This window comes from Salarias fasciatus, chromosome 9, assembly GCF_902148845.1.
Source record: "Salarias fasciatus chromosome 9, fSalaFa1.1, whole genome shotgun sequence".
Taxonomy (NCBI): Eukaryota; Metazoa; Chordata; class Actinopteri; order Blenniiformes; family Blenniidae; genus Salarias; species Salarias fasciatus.
Genome location: NC_043753.1, coordinates 24,193,042 through 24,220,213, shown reverse-complemented (window position 1 = coordinate 24,220,213; position 27,172 = coordinate 24,193,042). Strand labels below are relative to the sequence as shown.

General features: G+C 51.1%; 2 protein-coding genes across 5 annotated transcripts; both read left to right on the top strand.

Annotated features, from left to right (window-relative positions):
- The first annotated feature begins 90 nt into the window (after window positions 1–90).
- ccny (cyclin Y) lies at window positions 91–19,681 on the top strand. Of its 4 annotated transcripts, XM_030099907.1 has the most exons (12): window positions 91–702; window positions 10,800–10,874; window positions 11,858–11,878; window positions 13,327–13,361; window positions 13,489–13,512; window positions 13,891–13,991; window positions 14,071–14,106; window positions 14,184–14,241; window positions 14,315–14,434; window positions 15,160–15,326; window positions 16,954–17,116; window positions 17,335–19,681. In XM_030099907.1, exons 1-12 carry the CDS (start codon window positions 549–551, stop codon window positions 17,449–17,451), a joined length of 1,071 nt encoding a protein of 356 aa, XP_029955767.1. In that variant the 5' UTR covers window positions 91–548; the 3' UTR covers window positions 17,452–19,681. The 4 variants fall into 4 exon arrangements, with proteins under 4 accessions (XP_029955767.1, XP_029955768.1, XP_029955769.1 ...); XM_030099908.1 differs by lacking the exon at window positions 11,858–11,878; XM_030099909.1 differs by lacking the exon at window positions 13,489–13,512.
- Window positions 19,682–20,558: 877 nt separating this feature from the next.
- gjd4 (gap junction protein delta 4) lies at window positions 20,559–21,988 on the top strand. Its single transcript, XM_030099557.1, has 2 exons — window positions 20,559–20,622; window positions 20,817–21,988. Exons 1-2 carry the CDS (start codon window positions 20,559–20,561, stop codon window positions 21,986–21,988), a joined length of 1,236 nt encoding a protein of 411 aa, XP_029955417.1.
- The last annotated feature ends 5,184 nt before the right edge of the window (window positions 21,989–27,172 follow it).

Genomic DNA, 27,172 nt, shown 5'->3' with positions numbered 1-27,172 from the left:
GTATGCTTCTGGCGAACGAGCGTCACAGGAAGAAGCTGAACATTCCCACACTGTGCGCGGGCCGTGAAGGCGGCGCGGCAGCGGATGTAGCCGCCGCGGCGCAGCGGCCACCATGTAGCAGACAGCAGACAGTTCTGCCTCTCCCGCCGCAGAAACGCTCGCGTTCTTCATTTCCACCCGTGTCTGCGCGCATCGCGGCTGCATGGCGTGTGTCCCGACGCCTGGACCGGGATTTCGGAGCTGAGGGGGGCGGAGGGAGAACCGGGAGGAAGGGACCGGGAGGACGGCTCGGATCGCTGCCGTCTGTATTATTGTGGTTATCGGTGTTTTCCTGCTCGGTGTAATGGCTCTCCCCGCCGTGTTCGGGAGGCTGTAGGAGGGCGTGTAGCGCTGACGGACCCCGGTAGGGGTGGGGGGCCGTTCGCAGTCCGCGTATCCGGGTTACCGCCCCGTTTTTTTTTTTTTTTTCCTCCCAGCCTGAAAAACAAGCAGGGCTCGGATAAAGGGTCCGGGCCGGGGGCTCGCTGCCCACACATCCCGCTGTCGCCATGGGGAACACCACCTCCTGCTGCGTGTCGTCCAGCCCCAAGCACCGGAGGAGCAACCACTCCCGGCTGGAGCCGTACCGGCCGGAGCCCGAGCTGAGCCGCGAGGACACCGGCTGCAACCTGCAGCACATCAGCGACCGGGAGAACATCGACGGTAAGGGCGGGGACGCGGCTCCGCACACCCCCCACCTCCCTCCACCCGCCGCTGCACGTGCTGCCCCCCCCCCCGTGAGGCTCGGGGTTTCCAGCTGCTGCTGCCCTGCAGGATCTGACAGCTCCACATCCTCCGCTGGGCTGATGGAGACGCTTCAGGGGGGAGGAGGAGGAGGAGGAGGAGGAGGGGGGGGGGGGGGGGCGGTGGAGGAGGGTGGGGGGGGCGGTGGAGGAGGGGGGTGGGGCTCATCCTGTTCATCCCAGAGGGAAGTTCTTTAATCCTTCATGTTTTTGGACCTGCTGTTAGTCTAGAAACCTGCAGGTGAGCCTGGACTGTCCCTCAGTGTGTGTGTGTGTGTGTGTGTGTGTGTGTGTGTGTGTGTGTGTGTGTGTGGAGGTCTCTCTCTCTCTGTGTTTGCCCTGTGATGGACTGGACCTGTCCAGGGACTGAGAGGAGGAGCAGCAGGTGGGTGGAGTCGCTGCTGGTGTCCTGACCCGCGGTGTTTGGGTGTAGCCGGCGGGTCGGGCGGTGCGACCGTCTGCTGCCCAGCGGCGAGGGGGCGTGTGCGATCCCGGGACGGCGTGTGGAAGCGTTACTGTGAGGCGGCGTGACGGGACGCCTTGGATCCATCATTAACGCTCCGTCAGCAGCCCCCGCCGCCCAGGTGGAGGTGGAGGAGAAAACCCGCTCTGGTGTGCTGCCGCTCCGTCAGACCTCGGTTTGATTGAGGTTTTAAATGCCTGCTGTGGCCTTGGAGCTCTAATGGACAGGAAGTGTAGTGATCAGAGAGGAAATGCGAGTCAGAGGAAGGAAATCCTCCCAGCATGCCGCTGCAGGGTCCAGACCTGAAGGTAAACTAGTCTCCTCTGTTAGCTGTGACGGTGTGTATCGGCCTGTGTCCAACTTGTGGTTAGAAAAGAAGAGGGGAAGGAATCAGCTGGGAGAACAGCTGACAGACCTGACCACACACACCGTGAACGGCGTCCTGGTGTGTGTGTGTGTGTGTGTGTCTTTCCAGAGGCCCTGCGCTCCGAGCGGCAGTGTAATCTCGTTTGCCGGGGCTCCCCGTCTCTACAATCCACTTTCCTTTCTTCTCCAGCGCTCAGCAGTCAGACATGAGGAGTCTGGAGAGGCTTCCTCTGGATTTATGCTTGTTTTATGCTCGGTAGCCGTTTTTTTTTTTTTTTTTTTTTCCCATCATGCACAGCTGTGCATGAGCAGGTCTCTCGGGGTCAAACTCGTCTCTGCCCGTGATAAAGACGTGTTGACTGCTGTGAATACACACCGCGGGGTTGTTCGTAACGCTGGGAGATAAAGCCTGAAAGAAATATGTCTGGATAAGAACTTTTCATAAGAACTTTTCCTGGATTGACATTTGAAGCTCAGTTGATAAAGTTTCCAGGAGATTTCATTGTTCCGTGTTTTGACCGGCGATACGAACGGCCAGTCAGTTTGCGTGTCGGTTTCACAATGCTGGATGTAGGCTTCATGATATATTAACATTTACGATGCATATAGTAAATCAGTGATCGGTAATCTGGCTAAAATCAGTTTGACCGCTGATCAAACTCTACTAACGTGGATTGTTTTTAATACATGACACTTTGTTTCACCACTTTTCTGGAGAATTGACATCTACTTTGTGCAGCTGGCGGTTAATAAACGCGCCTGTCTGTCAGTGACTTTGACCCAGAATAGTTTTTGTGGTAAAACTTCGAGAGAGAGAGAGAAAAGAGTTTATAATGTATGTTAACAGTGTGAGAAAATATATTGAGATATGAGTTTTGAGCCGTATCGCCCAGACTAGTTGTTTAGGTTCTCCGGTTGCAACACGGAGGTTAAGTAATCCGTTTCCGCCGCCGCTCCTCCTGCCTCTGCGGTCGCCGTGATTTCACCGTCAACATGCCTTTTCCAGTCCACGTGCACTAATACGAAAAATGCAGAAGTAGATAAATGCAGCTGCGTCTGGTGAAGATGGTAATAGGTGGCGCTTTGGATGGCGTCAGCATGACGTGGGTGGAAAGCTCCGCCAAACGTAATGTGGGGTTTTTTTATTATTATTTTTCCTGCTGGCCTACTTGGCCTGTAGATCTACCTCAGCCTGACAGAAAAATCCTTCGTTTTGCTCGGAGCGAGGACGACTCTTCCACGCCGCTCCCGCTGCTGCCTCGTGAAAGACTGACGCGCCCTCCGCCGTTTGCAGATCCTCCAGATCGGCCGCCGAGCTATTTTTGGCGTGGTTTGACGGTTTGACGGTTTGACGGGAGGAAGACGCGGCGGCTTTCAGTCCAGGTAGAACTGGGGCGGCGGCGAAGGGCCGGGCGCAAAAACAGACGCATCTCTACTTAACGTAGACATCTGTAAAGAAGCCGTGGCTCCAGGCCTCATCAGGGTTAAAGTTAGTTATTTCTGGAACACACACACACACTCACACACTCACACACACACATTGATGAGCGTTGCTCGCAGGCTAATTGAAATCTGGACATGGATTATTCATGCCCGGTTGATGAGCCTGGGGAGTCTTCAAACCGTGAACTCCAGACGAGTTGACCTACATCTTGGGGCTGCCGCACCATTCTGTTTGGATTGTTGGTGAAGTGAAAATACTATTTAACCTTGTCTGTGTCTTTAAATATACGCTTTTTTTTGCATAAATGATTGCTGGATGAGTTACAGAAAGGTTTGAGAGAGAGAGTCGATCGCCCTGGAACTCACCGGAAGGGTTCACCCGCTGCACGGCTGCTCTCTAACGAGTTCCCCGCAGGACTCACAAATCATTTCAGCAGAAATGGGTTTTCATTTTAACAACAAATCAACTCGTTCGCCCAGTGTTAATGAAAATGCAATTGCCTGTGACAGTCTCTCCACGGCGTGGGAAGACGCGGCCGCCGCCCACAAATCACCTGCGCGCCCGCTTTCCCCCGTCGCACCGCGGCCTCCTGGGAAAATTCACAGCCCAATAGTCTTCTGCCAGCTCTGATGAAGACAAGAGAGGAAGCCTGCGGACGGCTGATCAGGAACTCGCATCAGATCAGAGATTTCTCACCTCTGCTGCATTAATATGCTGTGCAGAGATTTTCAGGAAAACTCCGTCCTGGAACAGACACTGTAATGTGTGTATCATGTGTAGAAATCTTTGTGCAAATGTGACTTTCTTGAAATCATTCTGGAAAACATAAAAACTGACATGAAGAAAGGGCGGCTGTGTTTAATACATGAGAAAACCTCAACATTTCTCAGAGCTGATGGACGTGGAGCCAGTGGAGCGGTGGAAGATGTCGACCACCTCCACGCCGAGCTATTCATAGAGTGTTTGAAGTCGGGCCGGCGTTCCCCCGAGACGACCGGCGCCTCGGAGCGAGTCCCCCTCCGGTCGCTCCGGGTTGGCTCTGATCACAGCCAGCTGATATCGCTGCGGTGGAATTACTTAACCTCCGTTTGTTTTGGTCTGCGCCGTCAGTTCTCCGAGAGCAGCCGGGCGGCGAGGCGTGGGAAACGCCAAGTCCGCTGCGTGTTCCCCCCTAAATCCAGGCTGCTTTCCGCGAGAGCGGCCAGAACCGAGGTCTGCCCGCGCCTGCGGTTGAGTGTGTGAGCAGATTCACACACACACACACGCGCGCTCTGGAACATGTTTGGACCGCAGCTGTCTGCAGGCCCCTCGCGTTCGCGGCGCTCGTTCCACATGAACGCCGCCTCCTCCTCGCCGGGGCTGCTCTTCGTTCTGTTGGACCTTATTGAGCCGCTGATGGAGAGGTGCAGAATCGAATGTGGAAACGTTGTGGTGAAAATGGAACCCGACGGAGTCTTTCTTCACTTTGTTCGAGGTGATTATTTCAGGGTTTATCAAACTGGATCGTCCGTCCACAGACAGTGATCTACATTTTGTTTTCTCTCACCGCTTTAGTGTTTCTACATGTCCTCAAGCAGAGCTTTGTTTTCCAGAGCAAACCTGCACATGTGTCGTTATTATTTTTTGGTTCTTTTTCCAACAGAAGGAGACTTTCAGTCATCACTTCACTCGGGAAGATTAGATATTCACATTTGCGATCGGCCCTCCAGCTGTGATCAGCCGACCGGAGAAGAAAATATGCAGTCCGGTCATCGGCGCGCAGCCGGGCCGGGCTTTAATGGGTTACCGTGGTGACGGGGTTCAAGCGAGTCTCCCAGCAGCTCCTGCGACTCACGGCGAGTCCCTGTCTTTTCATTTCGGCCTGTCGCTTCCAGTTAATGCCCAGTTTGCCCTTTCTGCAGGAGCGGGGAGACGGCGGACCAGATTTGCGTGTGGCGTGCGCCGAGCGTCTCCCCGCTCCTCACAAACAACATCGCTATTCTGCCGCTCCGGACGCTTCACGCACGGCTGCAGATCCTCACCGTGGGCATGCAGAGACGTCAACCGATTTGAGTCTATTAAACGTTGAGGCGATCGTTTGTTGCCTTACGTTTCTCGTCTTGCCAGTGGAGAGGTTGGCGGAGCAGCTGTCTGACGGCGCTGCAGACGGACCGGCGGTGGGCAGCTGAGTGGCCTTCCACATCAATAAAAGACTAATTGGTCCAACAGATGAATGTCTTCCTGTGGCTCAGTGGGGGGGGGGGGGGCGTCAGAGCGAGCGGAGCAGAGGAGAGAGGTGTGGCGTAATGGAGTGTGCTGCATTATCTCCCGGGTGGAGGCGGCTCGCCGCTCCGAGCCTGTCTTGAAGCCGTTTGGATTCAGACTGGTTGAAGCTGCTGGTGTGTGTCATCCTCCAGTCTCATGACGGCCATAAAATTACATCTGTCCCGTCCGCCGCCGCCTGCGGAGCCTGTTATCCGGATGTTGACACTGGTAATCCCTTCGCAAACATGAACATATGCTGACATCGCGCTTCCAGAGGGAGACTGGTTCGAATCCCTGGACCGGCGCTGCGTTCCAGTCTACATGTGATGGATCAAGGACTTCCTGTGTGTGTGCTCTGACGCTGGTGTGGCTGCAGACAGCAGACATCTGTGTTGACCTGCTGCTCCTCGCTTTCACTTTGTGAGTCATCGGCGTTTGACAAATTACCCGCCAGCCCACGTTCAATCAGGGAACACGCCGCCTTTCCTCCCTCCTTCCTCTTGGTTTGGTGTTGTCACATCGTGACCGAGGCCAGGCTCTGAGATCAGCGAGGTGACCCACACGATCCTCCAAATGTTTCCGCCCTCCGTTCTTCTCCCCCTGTTGCCGCCGTCTCGGGGGAGCGATGTGAGAGGCTGATTCTGCGCTCGCCCTTTGTGTTTCAACTGCGTCCATTGCAGCAGTGTACTGTACAAGCAGGTGGCGGAGGCCGAGCGGTGGAGCTGTTGAAAGGCAGGAAAAGGCAGCGTCCGTCGGTCTTGGCGTTTGACGGGCCCGCCGCCTCTGATTTGCTTGAAGCCACAGTGTTGCCTGGTTACGGCGAGCGGAGGATGCGAGGGCAGGAGGGAGGGTTTCCAGCTCGCAGCTGGGTGCAGGGTAAATTAGACCTCTGCCTGTCCGTGGAATCCTCAGCCCCGAACATCAGTGACGTCTCACTCCCGCGCCGTCTTTTCTTCTCTTTGTCTTCTTCACAAACACACAAATAACTTCCTCCGTCCTCTGGACATCTGTCCAGTCAGAGTCGTTTGGAGAACCTTATGTTTATCAAGCCGGAGTCCAGTGCGGTCCGAATGGGGGACTGTGGCTCAGTTGGAGGCGTGGGTCGTCTCAATCAGAAGGTTCCAGGTTCAGTTCCCTATCTGTCCACATGTGGAAGTGTCCTTGATGGAGACACGGCTCCTGTGTCGCCGCCTCCAGTAGTGTGTGTTAGCTCTCTGTCAGTGAAACGTGAGCCTGGAGGCCAGTTTTTCCTCAAATAAGTTTCATAATGTTGTTTCACAGTGGAGTTATCAGTATCTCTGGTTCAGTGGTTCAGTGGGGAGAGCCGTCGTCTCACAATCGGGCGGCTGTTAGTTCGATTCCTGTCTCCCCCTGTCTGCATGTCAAAGTGTCCTTGGGCAAGACACTGTACCCCAAATTGCCCCTAGTGGATGGACCTTGCATGGCGGCCGCCTCCACTGGTGTGTGAATGTGTGTGTGAATGGGTGAATGTGATAATGCAGTGTAAAGCGCTGTATAAGTGTAGAACATTTACCATCTTCCAGTGCGTGTAACTGAAAAACTCACCGATCAGCCGTAACGTTATGACCACCTGGTTAAGGTTGTGTAGGTCCCGTTTTATGCTAAATCGGTCCCAAAGCATTTAGTTAATGACTCCACGAGACCTCTGAGTTGTTCCATGATGTTAGCAGCAAATATTCAGCATCTTGGACGTTTGTGGAGAGAACCGCTGCTCTCACCCTCGCCTGTCCCTGGTCATAATGTAATGGCCGATGTGTGCTTCACCTGATGCTATCACTTCAGATGTCACTTTACTTCACTTGTAGTATTTTTTGCCGCTGTCGTCCTTTCTGCTCTGTGTTTGACGTTACAAACTACTGAATTGTCGCCGTACGTCTCGGCCCCGGAGGGAGGCGAGGCCGCGGCTGGGAGTGAAGCAGAGCTCTGCTTTCTGCTGAGCTCGGGTGAACTTCCCCCGATGTTCGCTCGTCGCCTCGTCCCTGCCGGCCCGCCTTTGATCAGATATCAGCTGCCTCCTCCGTGATGAGTCTGCATCTCTGCAGAGCTTCCAGAGATGCTGGAGATCGATGCCACAAGCTCCAGGCTGGTGGGAGATCTTAGAGCCAGCCGTGAAGACGCTGCCGGGGTTCCGTCCATTGTTTTTCGGCGCGCTGTCGTTTGTGTGCCGATATGGAGGAAGCTGACTCACGAAGCGTTGGCCTTCCATCCTTTCATCCATCCATTCAGCGTCTCGAACAGTCTGTAACTCCGTTTCTTTTACACCGGAGGACGTTGTTTTTTTTTTTTGCCAGTTCAGCTCCGAGCACTAACTCCGAGCACCAACTGTTTGAGCAGACGAAACCACACAAAGTGTTTGATTCATATTTTCAGGGGTTCTGAGAGGAAGTCTCACTGTAGCTGCAGCAGACGCTGGAGTCGGAGCGTGTGGGATAAGGATAGTCAGGTTAAAAAAGTGTTATTTTCACACAAAACAGCTCAGTAGTAATAAAGCATGAGCCCACAGCGGCTGTCCTGATCTTCTCCTGCGTCTGCAGAGCGGAGAGCAGCCCAGAGACGAGGTGAGCCCTGATGATTTATTCACCAGCGATGCTGGTTGACTCTTCGGTTGGCGGCGTCCTCCTCCGGTATTCCTCTGTTCCCGAAGCGGCTCTCGGCATGGCGAGGCGCCGTGCTCATCAGGTCTGCACCGGAGCGGCTGTCGGGTGAATTATGTTTTCCTCTGCCGCCCCAAATTGCTCTCAAGAGGATGTTTTACACCAGAAGATTGGAGAAAGGGATTGGAGGGGAAGGCGTGAAGCTTCAGTTGTCTGAGGCTGAGTTGGTTCTTTTGCGTTGAAGAAAATTAGCAGAGAGGGACTGAAAACCCCACGAAGGCAGACTGATGAGCGACGTGACAAACGGCCGCAGCAGCCTGCAGATTCTTAAACAGCACGCTCAGATTTGTGAGTGACTAAAATAGCCTCCTTTCAGCGCGTCTGTTTCCGAGTCCCAGCCACTCGTCTCGTGCGCGCTTCCTTCACACTTCAGTGCCCGACGGTCGCTGCCACTGCTCTGAGCCAGCGGGCGCTCGGTTCGAGAGCCGGGCGGCGCCGGGTCACCTCAGCGGGGCAGAGGGAACCGCGATGGACCGGGAGGTTCTGCAGCTCCGCAGGGGGAGCAGTGTGTGTGAGGATGCTCAGAGTCCTTCACCACCGCGATGCACAAACCGCGTGATCAGAGTTACTTTGATTAAACCGTTCCAGCTTCCAGAGTCCGTCAGCGTCTGTAAAAACCACCTCTTAAAGAAGAGTTTCACAGCTCAGGGAGAGAGCTGCCGGCTGCACACTCACACATCTGAGGCTTTTCTTCCAGCTTTGTAAAGGTCAGCGTTTCAGCAAGTCGCTGGCTTTAGGAGCCGACAGAATCTCACCCACACGATGCAGCTGTATCAGGAACCGTTGCACAAATAAACAGCCGTTTTATGGTGATGCAGAAGGACGTGACCAGACCAGGTTCATTTCACTCATGTTCAGAACAGGCATTTTAGTGTTTCTCATAGGGAGCTGAGGTTTTCAATGAGCGAAGAACTCTGAGCTTCCTCACGCCGGCCGAGCGTCTCCGTTACCCGTCCCCATCTCACCGCAGTGGTTCCTGGCGTCCCCGCTCTGCTCCCAGCTGTCCCGGCGCTCTTTGTTGAGATGGGAACAATGTGCAGCCGACACCCCATGGCTTCATATCCTGAAACTCCGGACGCCGGGTGCCCCGCGCCCCCCCCCCCCCAGACTGAAGAACCGGAGAGCGAGCGAAGGAGCGTGGAGGGGGCGGAGTCACACCAGAGGTCACTGACACGGGGCAGGGCGGCGCCGAGGGCCTGAGGCTGAGGGTGGAGCTCACCTATGACGACAGTTTCAAAGCAATGAGAAAAGATTCAAATATAGACACACACACACACACACACACACACACACACACACACACACACACACACACTGAGGTTTGAGCACAGCATCATTAACACACCTTCAGCTCTCCTTCAGTGCTCTTTGCTTCTTCCCACACACCCATCTTTTATTCAGCACCATGTGGCGCCTCCTCCTCCATCACAGCTGAGTGTGTGTGTGTGTGTGTGTGTGTGTGTGCCTGCATGTATGTGTGTGTGCGTGCGTGTGTGTATCATAGTGTCCTTTGAGGCTTTTTAAGTGGCTCTCCTGCACAAAATGACAGCAGTTCAAAAGAGTTTGGAGACAATAGGTGTGTGTGTGTGTGTGTGTGTGTGTGTGTGTGTGTGTGTGCGTGTGCGTGCGCGTGCGCGTGCGTGTGTGTGTCTCACTGCGTTTTAATCGGGAACCAAAGCCGAGCATCAGCAGGGCTCGTGTGTTCCGATGTTCCTGCCCCTCGTCCTCCCTCCACCCCCCCGGTGCCTCCATCTTCTGCCCCCTCTCACCCGGCCACCTCCCCGTCGGGCCAGCTCACCCTCCTCACACACACTCTTACACACTGCTTTGTGCCGTCACACTCCGCTCAGCCTCCTCTGGTCCCGCCTCCAGGTCTCCGGGGTCCTTGTGTCAATATGTCCCAGTGTCCACCGTGTTTGTTGGACGACAGACTCAGACTTTACAAATATTTAGCGCTCCGAGTCCCGTCCTGTTTCTATGGAAACGGCGCCGTGTGTTACCACGAACTTCACCCTCAAAGGCCGGTTAGCAGTGAAACTTTAATCCACCAGAGCAGCGTGTCGCTCAGAATGCTAGAATCGCCCCCATTCCACCGTCAGCTTTTACATTTAGCTTAAAGTTTTGTTAATTATGAGCTCATTATAGACAAAGATGAGAAAAAAATGTCACCATTAAATCCAGTAAATTACAGTGACAGTCTTTTTACCACGTCTCTGCACCGCGGACATGCCTGCAGCCTCCACACACTCAGTCTTCAGTTGTTGTTGTTGTTCATAATTCAGCTATTAAAAGCCACGTCTCCTCGTGTTTTGGCCTGTGGGACCTAATCAGGTCGAAGAAGTGGGACAGTGGGATGATGAATTCAGATTTTCTACCGATGCGGCTGCTTGCTGAGGGTCTGACAGTGTCTACAGTCCCAGTCTGTCTCCAGACCCCTAGTGGCAGCGCGCTGCCGCCGCAGACGCATGTCGGAAGCAGCTGAGCGCGTCGGAGCTGAAAGATCGTCTGCTGGCCGTTCACCGCTGCGCTTCTCGCCAGCTGCTCTCACGCTGCTTGTTTACAGATTTAATGCGGATCCATGTTGTTCTGCTGCGTTTGCTCAATGCATCGATTTCCAAACAGTTTACGCAGCTGACAGATGGTTTCCCTTTAGAGCCGAACCCTCACGAGATGCCGTTCAGATGGTGATCGTCTTTTGTCCTCTGGGTTCTCCAGGACAGGACAGGACAGGACAGGACAGGACAGGACAGGACAGGACAGGACTTGGATTAAGCTCCATACTGGATCAGACTCTGAGACTCATGCTTCCTTCCCTCTTTGTCCAGACCTTCCCATGGAGTACAATCCCTCGGACCATCCCCGGGCCAGCACCATCTTCCTCAGCAAGTCGCAGACGGACGGTGAGTCTCCATTTATGAGTTTCTCTTTCTGCGTGACGTGGGAATGAAACGGCAGTTAGCATTTCTCTTCAGAGTGTGTATTCTGACTCGGCGCTTCTGTAAACCGAACGACACGGCCCGCTGTAGACGAGGGAAGAAGAAAAGGAAGGCCTGGAAGTGTTTCATCAAACAGAGATTGTCTATTTGTGTCGCTCCGCTCGGTTTGGTGCTTCGCAGATCATAAAAGAGGTGAAGACAAGAAGATAGTAGATGTGAAATATGTAATTAGTAAATAAAACTGAGTCGAACAGAACTGGAATAAAATGTTTTCAGCATGATGAAATATTAGATCAAGAGAAACACAGTATTGCTGCTCGGACTGTGTTAAAACACCCATTGCTCAATAATATTACCGTAATGTCCTGAAATTTTTTTTTCTGCAGCTTCTACTATTCAGAATGTGGCATTTGAATAAAATTTAAGGTTTAAATGTTGGTCTAACCATAATATGCTTTTCAATTATTTTATCAACCTGATACTAAAACAATTCAGCAAAAGTGTAATAAAAATGTTATTTATCTTTTTTTTTCTATCTTTATTTGATGCAGTGGAAAAACGCTGCTGTTTTATGTTGTTTCACTGTAATTTTAGAAGAGTTGTCGGCACTGAGGTAATCTCTTCAGGCTTGTTTTTAGTTGATTTTTTATATTATTTGGAAATATGTTCATAGTGAAGTACAGAATGGGGAGTGAAATATAATGAGCCTCTGATAACATGGTTGAGCTGTTCCAGCCTGAGTGATAGATTAAAGATTATTCCCAGTTTCGTTTGGTCTGGGGGAGTCTGTGGCCTGAAGGCTGATCTATCGATCTGGGATCTGTTATTATCTGTGTGAACGAGTGATGGACGAGCTTCTCATCGGTTTTACGTGCTTCAGTTTTCCTGCTCATGTGAATCACGCTGTCTCACACGACTAGAGCCAACCTGGACTTCTGTTTTTTCAGTTGCCGTGCCGAGCAAGCGAGGTAAGCCGGCTGGAGCCCGCTGTGGGCGGGCAGGGGAAGTGTGTGTCGAGGCGCCGTGCTCTCGCTGTGTGTGCTCCCAGAGCTGCTCGGGCTTCCCGATCTGTGTGTCGTGTTCTGTCTGCAGGTTTTGTGCCTTCGCCGCTGCTGCTGCTGCTGATGTGGTGTGTGTGTGTGAGTGTGTGTGTGTGTGTGTTTCTGTCTCTGTGACACTTGTCCGGTCTGTAAGATGCAACATGATGGAGTCGACTGCATGGCCGTGATCAGTGGAGTGACTGTGTGTAAAACTCCTCCTATTTGTCCACATCAAGCTGAATTCACCGCCATGACCCAGATCAGTTCCAGGAGAGCAGAGGCCGTCACATGACTCAGATCTGGGTCCACTTCACTGAAAGTGGACGGTGGTATCGATCTCCTCCTCACTCAGGCATCAGTGACTTCAGTAGGCTCAACGTCGGTCAAAATACTTTCAGAAACACACATATCCACATCAGCCGAGATCAAAAGATGCAGCAGAACACAGAAAAGAGCAAATGAAGACACGGTAGAGTGTGATGAGCGGAGGCTTGAGGCTGAGAGGAAGCAGTCCGACAGCGTGACTCCAGCGTTTCAGCTTCACCACAGGCAGAGGAGGACCCAGACCCAGCCGATTCATATCACCACAGCACCGCAGAACCGCAGAACCGCAGAACCGCAGAACCGTTCCCTTCATGGCTGTTGGCAAGAACCGATTATAGAAAGCCATTCTGGGAGCGGAGGATTAAAAAGAAAAAAATCCGTCTTTTCTGCTTCCAGGATGATTTGGTCCAAATATTGTGGCCAAAGTCTTCACAAAAATTGCTGAAGATACAGAAGAAACTGAGAATTCATGGACTTTTCCACCATTTGTCATTCACACTACATTAAACTGGTTTGGATCCACAAGCCCTTTCAGTTTTTCTCCTTCTGTTGAAATCCGACACATTTTACACGTCGCGGTTCCTTAAAAACTCCAGCTGACTGCAGGCAGACGGGTCAGGCGAACGGGACTGTGGTCCAGGGTTCACCTCGACAGTGGAAGGTTTACCTGAGTCTGTAACGGCCAGCCCCACCCGGCCAGACGGCTGCTGCCCCACACATCTGGAGCCTAACACCACTGCCAAGGTGGAGCTTTTTTAAAATGCTCCACATGGAAAACATAACTTTTTCTAAATGTGTCCTTCTTTTCTAAAGCCTCCTAACGCTGTGTTCATGTTAAAAATATCATTTGCTGAAGCTGCTTTGCTGTTTAAGGTGGTTCAGAGCAGTAAAGAGGAAGAGGAGCACTTTCTCTTTCGTTTTTTTTTTTTTTTGGCTGTAAATGTGTTTCAGTGTGAACCCTGGGTGAATGCTGCCCCCTGTCTGTGGGGACGGTGTACTGCACCGGCATCCATCCTGCTGTTGAAACCTACTCTCTCGTCTTTTTGTTGCAGTCCGGGAGAAGAGGAAGAGCCTCTACATCAACCATGTGAGTGACGTTTACCTCGCTGAAGAGACTCATCGTGCCTGTAGTGTTGACAGGAACTGAGTTACTCTGCAGTAACTGTTACTGTTTCACTGTAGTAACTGTATTACTGTGTTACTTTCTTTGCAAGTTTACACACATTTCGGAGAGCAAGGTAAACAACATTTCCCCAGTAACCCAGACCTTTCATTCCACTCAAACGTAGCGTTTAGCAGTAGTTTCTCATTGTCTTCTGCTAATATAGACAAAGCAAATCCATCCCATGATTGTCTCTGTCCTCACTTCTTCAACCTCGACTGAAGAAACTGATAAAAATGAGTTATTTGTTGTTGTTTTTAGCAGAAACATTGCAGCTGCAGCCATCCCCACAAGGAAAGCAGCTATTATGAATTCCTCACATCTGGTGTTTTCTTTAAAGATGTTCTCCATCATGCATGCAGGCCTCGTTGGGGGGTTTTCAGCTGCACTGGTTTCCCCTGTGGCTGATCTCGGTGTGTGTGTGTGTGTGTGTGTGTGTGTGTTTGGACTCCAGCACCACCCAGGCCCGATGAGGCGGAAGTACAGCTCCTGCTCCACCATCTTCCTGGATGACAGCACCGTCAGCCAGCCCAACCTGAAGTACACCATCAAGTGGTAACCTGCCGGGGCGAACGCAGGACTCCCGAGTCCAGCCGTCCGTCTCTGACCTCTTTATGTCTCCTTCTGTTCACAGCGTCGCGCTCGCAATATACTACCACATAAAAAACAGGTGAGCTGAACGTGTGCCGTGTGTTTTCTCCTCTTTCACGATGGCCTGACGCTCCTTCCTCCTTCCTGCGCTTTCAGAGACGCCGACGGAAGAATGTTGTTAGACATTTTCGACGAGAAGCTGCACCCGCTCTCGGTAAGGCCTCGTCGGGAGCCGCGAGGGCTCGTCAGACCGGGCGGCTCCCTCACCACCGTCTTGTCGCCCGCAGAAGTCGGAGGTTCCCGCCGACTACGACAAGCACGACCCGGAGCAGAAGCAGATCTATCGCTTCGTCCGGACGCTGTTCAGCGCCGCGCAGCTGACCGCCGAGTGTGCCATCGTCACTCTGGTGAGCAGCCGCCTTTTATCGATCCACTTCCCTGATACTGGTATCAGCATCTGGTATTTCACATCCTCCCGTTATTAGTCCGACCTTAAAACCGCCGTTAAAGTCTCTCGCTCCGGTCCAGAGGCTGTGGTGAGCCGGGATCAGGACAGTCGCAGCTCTTCTCGAGACACTTCCATAATAAGAAGGATGCTCAGTAGATTCTGTTCCGACTTGGAAAAAAAAAAAGCCTGTAAACTTGTCTGAGAGTTGGCAGATTTCAGAGTTTGGGTATGAGTTTAGTTGAGTGGAGGAGTTCAGTCCAGTGAAGAGAGGAAGCGGCAGAAGCCCTGGTGTAGCCCCGTGGAGATGATCACTGCTGTTTTCATGCTTTGCTGCTCAGAGGAAAGCGTGCAGTGTGACGTTAGCAAGCTTCTCTGGAACTGGAAAGAGCTTCAGCTGTCCTCTCTCAGCCAGTAACGCGCCTCGAGCCACCAGAAGCAGCAGAATGCTTTCTCTCACTGAGCGCAGCAGCGTGACCATCAGTGGATCTCCAGCTCAGGCGGTGGGAGCTGAGCACTCTGGGAAATCTGGGTTCAGACAGACGGAGGGAAGTGGAACTGGTGAGAGGGACAGAAGGACTGAAGGGTTTTCTGTTAGCATGGGTGTTTGATGAAGGCTCACACTCCAGGGATGCTACATGCTAAAGAGTGTCAGGCTCACACGCTGCTGCTTGTCGCTGGTCACAGATTTACCTGGAGAGGCTCCTGACCTACGCCGAGATCGACATCTGCCCCGCCAACTGGAAGCGCATCGTGCTGGGAGCCATCCTGCTGGCCTCCAAAGTCTGGGACGACCAGGCGGTGTGGAACGTGGACTACTGCCAGATCCTCAAGGACATCACCGTGGAGGACATGTGAGTCCCGGAAAGCCCCTCAGAGCGCTGCAGAAGAAAGGCTGAACGCCGCGGATCGAGGCTCGGCGGCGGGAGCGTCGGTCAGACACGCTGTAGTTCAGGGGCTGCATTCAGCCCAGGTTCGTCTTTCTTCTCAGGCTGTTTGATGGAAGCGTCAACAGTTCAGTCGACACAAGACGCTTTCCTGAAATTAATTATTTATAGATCCATTAAATCAAGCTGTGTTTTTACTTACGCTAAATAAAGTTTACGATCGATACAGATCGTCGTTGAGCGTCAACAATAGTTTTGACCTTTAAGCTGCAGGCTGACATTTTCCTACAGTTTCCTGATTTATTTCCAACACGAAACGCTGAATATTGGTCGTTCTGGAGCCTTGAACGGTGCCTCAGCGCTGACCGAGCTCCACGAATGATTCAGACGCTTTAAATAATTGAGCTGATCCCTGCTTAGGAAGCATCTTCAGCTGTTGTCGTAAACGCTTCCTCTTTGCTGTTGTGTGTGTCAGACACACACACACCGTCACACACACCGTCCTGTTCCCAGCAGGCTGAGAATAGCCTGTGATTGTGGAGCCGGACGGCGCTGGGCAGGTGTTGAGCCGGCGGAGGTCTGGACGTGGTGTGGTTGACCTCCGCCCGCTCCGTCCAGCACCTCAGACTTCAGACAGGGAACAAAGGCCGGAGCTCGGACCGCCACGTCGTTCTGGGTCGGGGGTCAAACTCATTTTAGCTCAGGAGCCTCAAACAGCCTCGTTTCATCTGGAGAGAAATGGAGCCAGAACAGTCTTTAAAGGTTTTTCTTTGTTCCTGCAGAGAAACACGTTTTTTGTTTTATTTTTTTAGCTTGTTGGTTTGGAGGACCAGATTGGAGCCTCTTGTGGCCTCGTTTTGGCCCACAGACCTTATGTTTGACCCGTTCTGGATGGATGGATGGTGTCTGTCCGCATGTCGTCCTGTCAGCAGCTCCTACTAACCATAATATTTATTCTCGCTGTGGGCGTGAAAGACGCCGGTCGCGCTGACCTACATCCCGCCTCGGCGCGACCCGGGCGGGAATCTGAGGGATTATCCCGAGGAGGAACACGATGCCGCAGGCGTGCTGCCTCCGCCGCCACCTCCGACCCCTTCACCTCCCTCTATTCCTGTCCTCCGCCTCACATTCATTCTGTGGGCCACCTGTTCGCTTCTCTTTCCAACACGTACAATCACCAGATAGTGACTCAGGATTGGACCAGAGGTCCTTTCAGAAGGTCAGCGGAGTGTTGTGGTGGTGGAAACAGCGTGCAGAGTGAAGGGACGAAGCCGAAGAGAATCAGATGAGAAGGTGAACGGGTGCAGGATAAATAAAACGCTCCGATATTAGTTTGGCTGCAGCGGCCCGTCTAAATTTAGCCCGTCTGTTGCCACATGCCTGTAAATGCGCGAGGGCGAGGAACAAAGGCGCGGGAGACGCGCCGGATCGCCGTTACGCTGCGAAGTGAGCGGGTCACGACTGAAGAGGCGCAGATGAAAGCGTCTGTCGCCGCGGATCACCGAGCCGTGCACGACCACGGGCGTTTCCAGGTCTGGTTTGTTTTCGTGCTCGTGGGTCGGTGAGTGACGGCCGGCCTCTGCTCTGTCTGAAGGAACGAGCTGGAGCGGCAGTTCCTGGAGCTGGTGCAGTTCAACATCAACGTGCCGTCCAGCGTCTACGCCAAGTACTACTTCGACCTGCGCTCGCTGGCCGAGGCCAACAACCTGAGCCTGCCGCTGGAGCCGCTCAGCCGGGACAAGGCCCAGAAGCTGGAGGTGAGGAGGAGCCGCCGACCCCGTGACCCCGAGGAGGGAACTGGCGTCACAGAGCCGTGAAGGAGAGGCAGGAAGTGGAGTCTTGTTCGGGTGTAATTAGCTCCAGCCTCTCGCTCTCCGCCTCTTCCTGCGTCCTCGCCGCGTGTTTTTTTGACCTTCTGGGTCTGAAGCCAGAAAGGTCAGCGCTAACGAGTCTGCCTCTCTGCTCTGGCTTTCAGGCCATCTCGCGGCTCTGCGACGACAAGTACAAGGACCTGAGGAAGCAGGCCAAGAAGCGCTCGGTGAGCGCCGACAACCTGGCGGCGGTGCGGTGGTGTCCGGCCATCCTCTCCTAACGCCCGCCAGCCGGCCAGCCGGGAGGGCCGGCGGTCCCCGATCCCGCGCTCTCCCGCCCACCCAGGCACTTTAAGCAGTGCGACGGCGCCCCCTCTGGCGGTTGTACATAGAGGAAGTCCCGCCGGCCGCCCGCACCGGACCAAACCGACCCGGCTGCTGGGAGGAAACCCAGAGACTGAAGAGACGACGGAGACGAGCTGGAACACACGGCGATGGAGGGGGGGTGGAGGGGGGTTCATCTTCTGCTCGGCTCCTCGCTGAAGCGGGAGACGACGGTTTGACAGCTTGTAGGCACAATGCACACCCTGAGAGCTCCTCCTCCTTCTCTGTTTTTTTGTTTTCTTGCATTTGAAAAGACGCGTACATTCCATGGTGACCTTCATATGGCCCCGCCCCCTCAGCCACACCGTCCACTCAGCAATACCCGGAGGGGAGGCGTTACCGTGGAGCCTCAGCGGAGCTGTCCTCACTGCCGTCGCCGACCCCTGGTGCCTGGAACGAGGAGCTCTGCACTCTTCACTCCTCCTCGTTCAGACTTTTTCTACGGTCGCCCTCGCTCGCGGAGGAAGCAAAAACAGCACAAACATTTCAGAAGCACGACTCCCGGAGAAGGACGGGAGGCGGAGATTGTATACATTTTGCTAAAATCGTCTTTGTACAGTGTGAATACAGCAGCATCTGTAGACTGAAGTGTAAAAAGAGAGAAACGAGAGCAGAGAGACTCTAGACTATTTATATGGGAGGTTTTTACCGAGGGGACAGAAATGGACAGATCAGAGAACGGTCCAGTATTAAATGGGAGACACCACTTTAAGGTCGTTGTGTTTTTGGTCACTTTTCTTCTCAGCACTGCAGAAAAAAAGCCAATTTTATATGTGTTGCATACTGTAACTATTCAGATTCAAGCTCTGTTTTTTTTCTTTTAGGTTTTTTTTTACCTGACTTTGTGAACTCGCCATGTTTGTTCCTGAAGCCGTGAAGCTTCATCCTCACGGAAACAACGGGAAAGGTTATCAGACGTTCCGTGTTTTGGTTTCAGTCACTGTGGATTTTCTATTTTCCTCGACTCAGCTGATGAAATGTTGTTTTTTTTTAGTTTTCTTCTTCATTCCTCTGCCTGTTTGTGACTGATCTTCACGAAGACTCAGCCCTCCAGTCGTTCCGCTCGTTCTGTGGTTTCAACGCTGCAGTGTCTGTAATGATCGCTTCAGGCTGAAAGTCTCGACTTCTCAGAAATGGTCATTTTAGTTCATTTTATTTAATGAATTTGAGAGAAATCAAAACTATTTAACATCAGTATTAACAGTTAAAATGAGTCACTTTTGGTTTCTGATTTGAATCGAACTCCTGATTTGTTTAATTTAACAAACACTCAGACGTGTCCAAGTTGGAAAAATAATATTTTCTGGTTGGAGTTTTATCTGATAACCTTTCCAACTGTCACATTATTCTTCATTCCTGGTTCACGCTCACGTCCTTTCTTCTCGCAGAGGAAACGTTGAGGATGTGCTGAACGTAGAGTCGAGTCGCTCTAGTCTAATGAGACGAGGCGCAGTCCGGCCTTTCGGTTGTTTTTTTGTTTTTTTTACATGTATGGATTCTGTAACGGCGGCTCTTCTGCCTTCTGCTGAACTGGACTGACTGGAGATCTGCAGCGATCTAAAAAAAACAGGTCCAATTTCAATATCGGCGTTGGCGTTTAGCTTCATGTGAGCGTTTCGGGAGAAGAGGTCAGAGGTCGGAGTGAAGGACTCAGCTCAGCGTGTCTGAACCATCTGGAAGAAGAAGAGGAGGAAGAACCGAGTGAGAAGACAGGAAGCTCGGGAGACGCTGTTCAACGATTGTATATCTTATTTATTGTGCGTGTGTGAGCGTGCGTATGTGTGTGTGTGTGTGTGTGTGTGTGTGTGTGTCACAGCCTCGTGCACTGAACTCTACCTCTGCATAGAGTTTTTCTTCGGTCTTGAGTTCTCTGAATCCCGTGCCACCTTCAGTCACTCTCCTGATCCTTCCTCCTCTGTTTTTTCTCCCATCCTCATCCTCCGCCGGCTGGACTCTTCTCTGTCGCTCCTCTCAGTCGTTCCTGTTCTCAGTTTGCCAAACTTCTTCTTCTTCTTCTGTTTGATTTTTAGCACTGCTCCCATTTCTCTTCTGAAACAACGTTTAGGAAAATAAAGACAAATCGTGCAAGAATTAAAGTCTTAAAGCCTTGCTGCCTGCGGCCTGTCGTTTGTGTTTCATAGGAAATCCACCGGAGGCCTCACACCGCCACACACACCTTCACCGATACACTCTGGTTCACGTTTCATTCAGGGAAATAAGTATTCAGTCTCCAACAACTCACAGAATTCTGACTTTCAGTCTGGAGTGGAATGATTATTTCCCTCCCTGAACGTAGTCACAAGGTCAGGAAAGCTTCATGCATAAGCTGGGAAAATCTCATTTGTTACCTGTGAATTAATTTTACTAGAATTCCTGTTCACAGCCACTGGAAATAAAGTTTTATAATATCTGTAGCCAGGTTTCCCCTCATGTTTCCGTCCATATTACATGACAATACAGGAAATCCTCCTCACTCGTAAACTGGGATCAGCTGTGAGAAGATACTGTTTGCAGCCAGCTTAGATGTCATGAGAGCAAATCCCCGTCCTCATACCTCTGCGTTGTCTCGATCCGTCACTGGTGTTTCTTCACGGGCCGGCCAGTTGGACCGTGCTCGCCGCTGTGCCACAGAGCCGGCGGGCCAGGAGGCCGGCTCCTCTCCTGTAAGGACGGCCGGCTGCACTAAAATATCTCTGCAATGCCAGGACGGCGACGTGCTTTTGGAAGTGTGTTAAGAATAGACCCACAATGGGGCTCGCTCCCGTCTTCTGTTGTCTGAGGACAGACAGTCGTCTGCAGGGGACAGAGGGAGAGGTGAGACCGGACCTGGCTCTGCTCGGTCGGATCAGTCTGGACTTTACGCTTCTGGATCGGACATGTGTTTCTTCCTGGAGGGGGTCGTCGGGGCTCGGTGAGGAGCTGGAGGTCGGAGTGAAGCCAGACGGATGAGACGGGAGTAGATCAGGAGTGTGGGATAAACGTCTTCCACCGGAGGACTGGAAGCATGGCGGGATCGAGTGCCTTCGACGTCCTCTTCATCGCTGTCAATCACAGCATCACTCTGATGGGTGAGTCCACAAGAAACGCTCAAACTAAGACGGTTCAAGTGTTTTCAAAAAGATTTCATTGAGCACCGTAGTGGTCTGAACAGATTCTGCATTTTCACTTGAAAACGTTGTGTGAACAGGGTCTTGAATGGCTCCCAGACCTCCAGAGGTTTTGTGTCTCCATGAATTCAAGCTTCCTGTGTTTTCGCCGACAGGGAAGGTGTGGCTCATTGTCATGGTCCTCCTGCGCCTGCTGGTCCTGGTCTTCGCCGGGTACCCGCTCTACCAGGACGAGCAGGAGCGGTTTGTGTGTAACACCATCCAGCCCGGCTGCGCCAACGTCTGCTACGACCTGTTCGCCCCCGTCTCGCTCTTCCGCTTCTGGCTGGTGCAGCTGCTCACCCTGTGCCTCCCCTCCGTCCTCTTCATCGTCTACGTCGTCCACAAGGTGTCCGGCGCCCTCACGGTGGACCTGAGCTCTGCGGCGAGCAGCAAGACCTTCCGGCTGCTCAAGATCCGGCCGGAGCCGCCGGGCGGGGCGTCGGTGAGCAAGGCGCCGCCGCTGGCCGGGTGCTTCACCGGAGCCTACATCGTCCAGCTGGTGTTCAGGACGCTGCTGGAGGCGGGGTTCGGAGCGGCCCACTACTACCTGTTCGGCTTCTACATCCCCAGGAGGTTCCTGTGCCAGAACCCGCCGTGCACCACGCAGGTGGACTGCTACATCTCCAGGCCCACCGAGAAGACGGTGATGCTCAGCTTCATGCTGGGCGCGGCGTCGCTGTCCCTCCTCCTCAACATGCTGGACTTCATCTGGGCCATCAAGCGCTCGGTGAGGCAGAAGAGCAGGAGGAAGATGATGATGGAGAAGCTCTTCGTCGAGGAGGAGCGGTGTTTCCTCACAGCCAGACAAACGTCAACGGGGACGGAACCGGCCCCTCAGCGGGATCTGGAGGCGGCGCCCGGTCCAGTGGAGAGTTTCCGGAAGAGGCAGGGCAGCAGGGGTTCGAGGGCCGGGGGAATGCTGGATTTCGGTCCGGAGCTGCCGGCGCTGGAGCACTGCTCTCTGCCTCGCGCTCTGAGGAATCCAGATTCCAACTCCAACGGGAACAACGGCTACTTTTCCCAGGAGGAGCGGGACGGCAGCGAGGTGGCCCTCTGCCCTCAGGACCCGACCGGGACGCCCAGATCCATCCGGGTCAGCAAGCGCAGCAAGCTCAAGCCCCCGCCGCCACCCAGACGGACTCTGGCGCTCCCCTCCGGGGACGTTTCCGCGACAACAGCGGTCTGTACCCGCAGGCTGGGTCAGTACACGCTGGTGGGGCTGGGCAGCGGAGCCGAGGTCCAGACCGCCGAGGACGGGCTGGAGAAACGGTCGGAGTGGGTGTGACTTGGAGGGCGAACGGCTGTGAGGAACACTTTGATCTCAAGTTCTCACATGAGCCGTCCCGTGAGAATAATTCCAAAATGGCGACGCGTTCACCAGTTTCTGCTCCGGTCGTCGTCGCGGCAGCAGACCGCAGCTCCTCCGAGGAAAACTCTGCCCGGCGCTGCGAAGCGACAAGAATCCAACACACCCTCCAAACAAAACGAGACAGGAATGACAGGACTGCCCGGCCCCGAGCGCCCTTCAGCTAAACCACAACCTTGAAAGAAATCTGAAAGCGCCGCGGCCACCTGTTCCTCCCGCGGTGGTCTTCCTGCCCTGGAACAAAGGCAGGCCTTGAACTGTCCTGACGACACGACCTCCCACCCTGGACGCTCTACGTGACGCCTCTGCTCTCCTGTCCGGGGGTCAGCGGGGTCAGAGGGGACGGCAGCCTCTGAGCGTTTGGATGACCTTTCACAATAAAAGGGTGGAGACTGGCTGACAGGCGGCTCAGGTGCCGTCCTCAGGAGGACAGGGTGGAGGCCCTGCGGAGCTGACAGGAGATCACAGAGCAACTACGCCCCCCGCTGGGGGCCAGTATTTATGGAGATGGCTTGTTCTATTTCAGGGCCTCATGGAGCTCAGGAGGAAGACAGGCCTGAACGCAGTGTGGCGCTGGAAACAGAGCTCTGCTGAGGAACGCCGCCTGCTGCCCTCCAGGATATCGGCGCTCTGCTCTCACCTCCACGTTGACGTGCGCGCCCTCGTTCCGTGCGCGCCCGTCACTCACACGCCGTCTGATTTATGAAGCGAGTCCCTCCTAATCCGTGCAGACTGTCAGCCCAGCTTTGCAGATTTCCTGGACTAATTGACCCCCTCCCCCTCAGTGAATCAGCCTCATCGCTCCGCGCTCTGCCGCCGTGTGTCGAAGGGGCCGGCCTCGGTGTAAAGCGATAGCTCTTCATCTTCGTCCTCTTGTGGGCTTTTTTTTTTTGAAGATGAAAACAAAAGCCTGCAGCCTCGTAAATCACGCAGCAGCACAGGTCAGCCGGGACCCACCACAACGGGGGCCACGGGGGGGGTTTACCTAAAATACTCAATGGAGATGCTTCATGCAAACTTTTTCATGCAAATTTTGTAAAGCTGTTTTATTCAATACGTAAACATTTTCTTTTTTAAATAATTTGTAAATGAAATTATTTCTTCAGGGTGAGTCTGCTGTGGGCCAATGATTCTTAGTATTCGAGTACATCTCTAAAAATCAGAGTATCATGAATGATTTGGTTCTGATTCTGTTTTGCTGGTGTTGCAGTAAAATTTCAAAAATGCATTTTATTATGTAAAGAAGGACATAAACTTCATTTTCACTGTTCTTTTATGGTCTCAACATTGACAGTAAAGTGGCGGAATGCTGTTCAGTTTCATGTCTCAATATTGACTTATGAGGCCGATTAAACACTCTTGTGGGCTGGTTTTGGTCCCCGAGCCACATGTTTGGCACCTCTCGGACATGTGTGCCTCCAGAGTTCTGTCCCTGTCTCCGCCGCTCTGGGACTCCAGCTGGAGGAAGAGCAGCGGCCGCCGCTTCGCCCGGGCGATCTCCGGGAATGCTGCTGCTCAGAGCAGAGGATTGTGGGAGAAAACCCTGGAAAAGAGCTTGACAGGCCTCTTGTGGCTGCAGATTGCTGCTGATGTGAGGTCCTGCCCGTTTTCCTGCTGCCACAGGTTTATCAGAACGGTCCCAGCACCGTCTGATGTTCCACTTCAGGAGCCTAGGCGGGCCGGTCTGGTTACAGAGCGTCACCAGAACCATTTCACTCAAACTTTAAAGTGATTCTCTGTTGTGCTGCAGAGTATATTATGCAGAGTAACTATTGGTACACAAAGTTAGTGCAATCTCAACATAAAGCAATTTTTATTTAAATCTTCTGGAGCAGAATAAAGAGAAATATCCAAAAAGCTCAATTTCAAAATCAATGTTTTCTTTGAAATGCTTGGTGGACTGTCGGCCGGCGTGGAGCATCTTGAGGGCCTTTACTTTTCCCACAGGCCTTTTGTTTGACCCCCATTCTCAGTCACAGAATAACCTCAAACTTGTTCTCTGGACTGTAAGAGTTAACCAGAGCAGAAGTACAGGGAGAAACCCCACAGAGATGATTTAAAACCTGAACTGGTCTCGAACCAGGGATCTCTGATAAAATACTAAAAAAGGAAACATATTGAATGCGATTTGTTATAGATACAGTATTTGCTGAAATTCGTCTTCACATGACTTTCTCGAAGTCTGTGCTCCTCTGAATCCACATGAGAACGTCTGGCTCCCTCAGGCGGACAGAGTCTGCAATGACATGTAGAGAAAGACTAGACCAGGGCTACTCAACTTACCACTGCTCGTGGGCCACATAGAGAAACATCTCTGTTTGCGTGGGCTGCAACCTAAGTTTGCTCATTTATATGACTGAATTATGTAAAAGACATTTAAATAATGTAAGTAATATTCAATAATGAAATTTTAAATGCATTACAATAGAAAGACAACTACATTAGTCTTTTGTAAAACTAAAATAAGACTTTGTTGAAAATACATTACACTAAGCCTTATAGATCTATTTGTGGCTGTTTTCTGCATTTCCAATAAAAAGCAAAAAGGTGAAATGGCATGACATTTAAAAAAAGTCAGATATCAAATTAAAAAATGAGGCTTTATTCACAAAATATGAATATACTTACTACACATATTAGCATTTTTTGTAACAAAACATAAGTATTTTTTTTTTAAGTTTTTAAAATATTTTTCAAGCAATGCGTTTAAGAAATTCACTAAATTACAACAAAAAAGCAGGTCTTTTTCCACAAAAAGGTAAATAAATTAAGGGATTCTTTATAAATATAATTGGCCTACTCCTGCAAAAAATAAATGAGGTAAAAATTAAATCTTGTGCATCACAAAAAAGATCACCGGTGGCAAAAAAACAATCATTTTAAAGCATATAAACAGGTGACCTACTTTTTGGAGAACAATGTAACCAAATGACAGAAAAAAAACACACAGGTGTGCATTACTCACAGAAACTGTGCACAACAGGCAGCCCTGACAGAAGAGGTCAAAGCTAAAACTATTACACTCACTTGGAATCAGGACGATGTATCACATTTCTTAGCAAAGTCCAATACACGTCGGATTTATAATAAGAAAAACAAAACTTTCGGAAGTGTCTCAGTGACAGAACAGTGGCAGTGTTGTCACAGGTTGAGTGGTGCAGTCCTACTGTAATAAATTAAATTCGTGACAGCTGTCGCGGCGACGCTGAAGATTCGCTCGTTTAGGAATGGACGGTTTTAGGCAAAGAAGGCACACTGGTTTGTTATGTACTTCCAGAAAAGCAAATTCTTCCTCCCATGACGGTTGAAATTTCCTGTGTTCATCACATAACTTTAGTTTAATTTTACCGGCGGCAGTCGGTCACTAGACGGAGGGTGACCACAACATCTGGATCAAGGTGGAACAATCCACATTGATTTCTCATATTACTTATTATTAGAGAGAACATTTGAAATGTGTTCAGCACTACCTGTCTGTCTCTTTTAGAATAAGCTTCATTTTTCTTTTTTTTTGCACCAAGTCTTTATATTGAGAATTTATATATTGAAATAAGAAATACAAAAACACAGAATACAGAACACAAACCCCACCCCCAAAATATTACTGTACCACTCAGTATTAAAAAAAAAGGAAAAAAAAAAGTTAAATAAATAAAATAAACAATCAGATGAATTGAAATGCACTGGTACTGGTATGGATTAAAAAATAAAAAGATAAATCGGTGGAAATCAAGACAATGGCAATCAAAAGGGAAAGGGAAAAAAAAACTGAATAAAAAAGCGTAAGTTCCTGAATATGTGCTATACAGGGTCAATCATGAAACTCGTCAGCAATAGTGACATCCAATTTCTTCACATAACTTAAGAAGGAGTTCCAAGTAGTATAGAATTCTTGTGTACAGCCTCGAGTAGAAAAGCAAATTTTCTCTAGCATCAAGTACTGCAAAAGGTCATTAATCCACATCTTAAAGGTTGGAGGGAATTCATCCTTCCATTTAAGAAGAATCCGTCGCCTGGCAATCAAAGTTCCAAAGGCTACTATATTTTTTGCCCTGCTATTAAGATTAATACCCTGCGGGGTTACACCAAATGTTGCAGCGATCCCAGAATAAAGAATTTTGCAAGTCTCACTTTCGACCAGTGGAGGTGATGCACAATCTTAAATTGAATAACCATGTGTCACAAACAAACTGAAGAAGAATGTATCCTATCTAGAATATTCCCCCAAATCTCCTCAGACATTTCTAAACCTAAATCTTCCTCCCATTGTTTTTTTTTTAAGAAATATTAAGGATTTCAACTTATGTGTATTTATCAGAGAGTAGATTTTCCCAATTGTTCCCTTAGAATTTCTGTTAAGCTTCAAGATGGAGTCCAAAAGCGATTCAGGCGGACAGGACGGAAAATAAGCAAATGATGTGGAAATAAAGCGTCGAAGCTGTAGAAATCTGAAGAAGTGGGAGCGAGGAATATTGAATTTCACCACAAGCTGATCAAAGGATGCGAAGGTGCCATCGATAAAAAGATGCTCCATTCACAAAAAGCTTTATCCGTGGTCGAGGGTAAAAATTGGTGATTTCCTTTAACAGGTGCATATTTTGAGAGGTCCTTAAGGGAAAAATTTCGCCTGAACTGTTTCCAAATTTTAAGAGAGTGCTTTACAATTGGGTTTGATGTGGATTCAAAAACAGGGAATTTTGAACAAAGCAATGAATGTAGAGAGGTATGAAGACAAGAAGAGATTTCCTTTTGTAACCATTTTGAGGTAGCGTCATGAGATTGTAATTCCTTCCAGAATAGCATGGCTCTTATGTTGGCAGCCCTATAATAATGTTGAAAATTGGTAAGCGATAACCCACCATGTTGACGATGTTGCTGTAAGATATTTTTCCTTATTCTAGGGTTTTTATTATTCCATAAAAATCTTGACAAAGTCAGGTAGGGCTCATATAGTCATTAAGAAAGAACTCGGACACAACTTATTTAAAGATCAAACTGTTTAAATGAACTATGTACAGAAACTGAGGGGGGGGGGGGGGGGGTGTTTACCTACTGTTCCTGTCTCTGAGATAACCAACAAAAAAAAAAAAACAGTCAGAAAGA

What these genes read in the sequence shown, in the direction of transcription:
- gjd4 (XM_030099557.1), top strand. Translation starts at nt 20,559, where the DNA reads ATGGCGGGATCGAGTGCCTTCGACGTCCTCTTCATCGCTGTCAATCAC. An exon ending in TCACAGCATCACTCTGATGG is followed by an intron (nt 20,623 to 20,816) that starts GTGAGTCCACAA and finishes TTTCGCCGACAG; the next exon opens with GGAAGGTGTGGCTCATTGTC.
- ccny (XM_030099907.1), top strand. Translation starts at nt 549, where the DNA reads ATGGGGAACACCACCTCCTGCTGCGTGTCGTCCAGCCCCAAGCACCGG. An exon ending in AGAGCCTCTACATCAACCAT is followed by an intron (nt 13,362 to 13,488) that starts GTGAGTGACGTT and finishes TTTCTTTGCAAG; the next exon opens with TTTACACACATTTCGGAGAG. An exon ending in CACACATTTCGGAGAGCAAG is followed by an intron (nt 13,513 to 13,890) that starts GTAAACAACATT and finishes TTTGGACTCCAG; the next exon opens with CACCACCCAGGCCCGATGAG.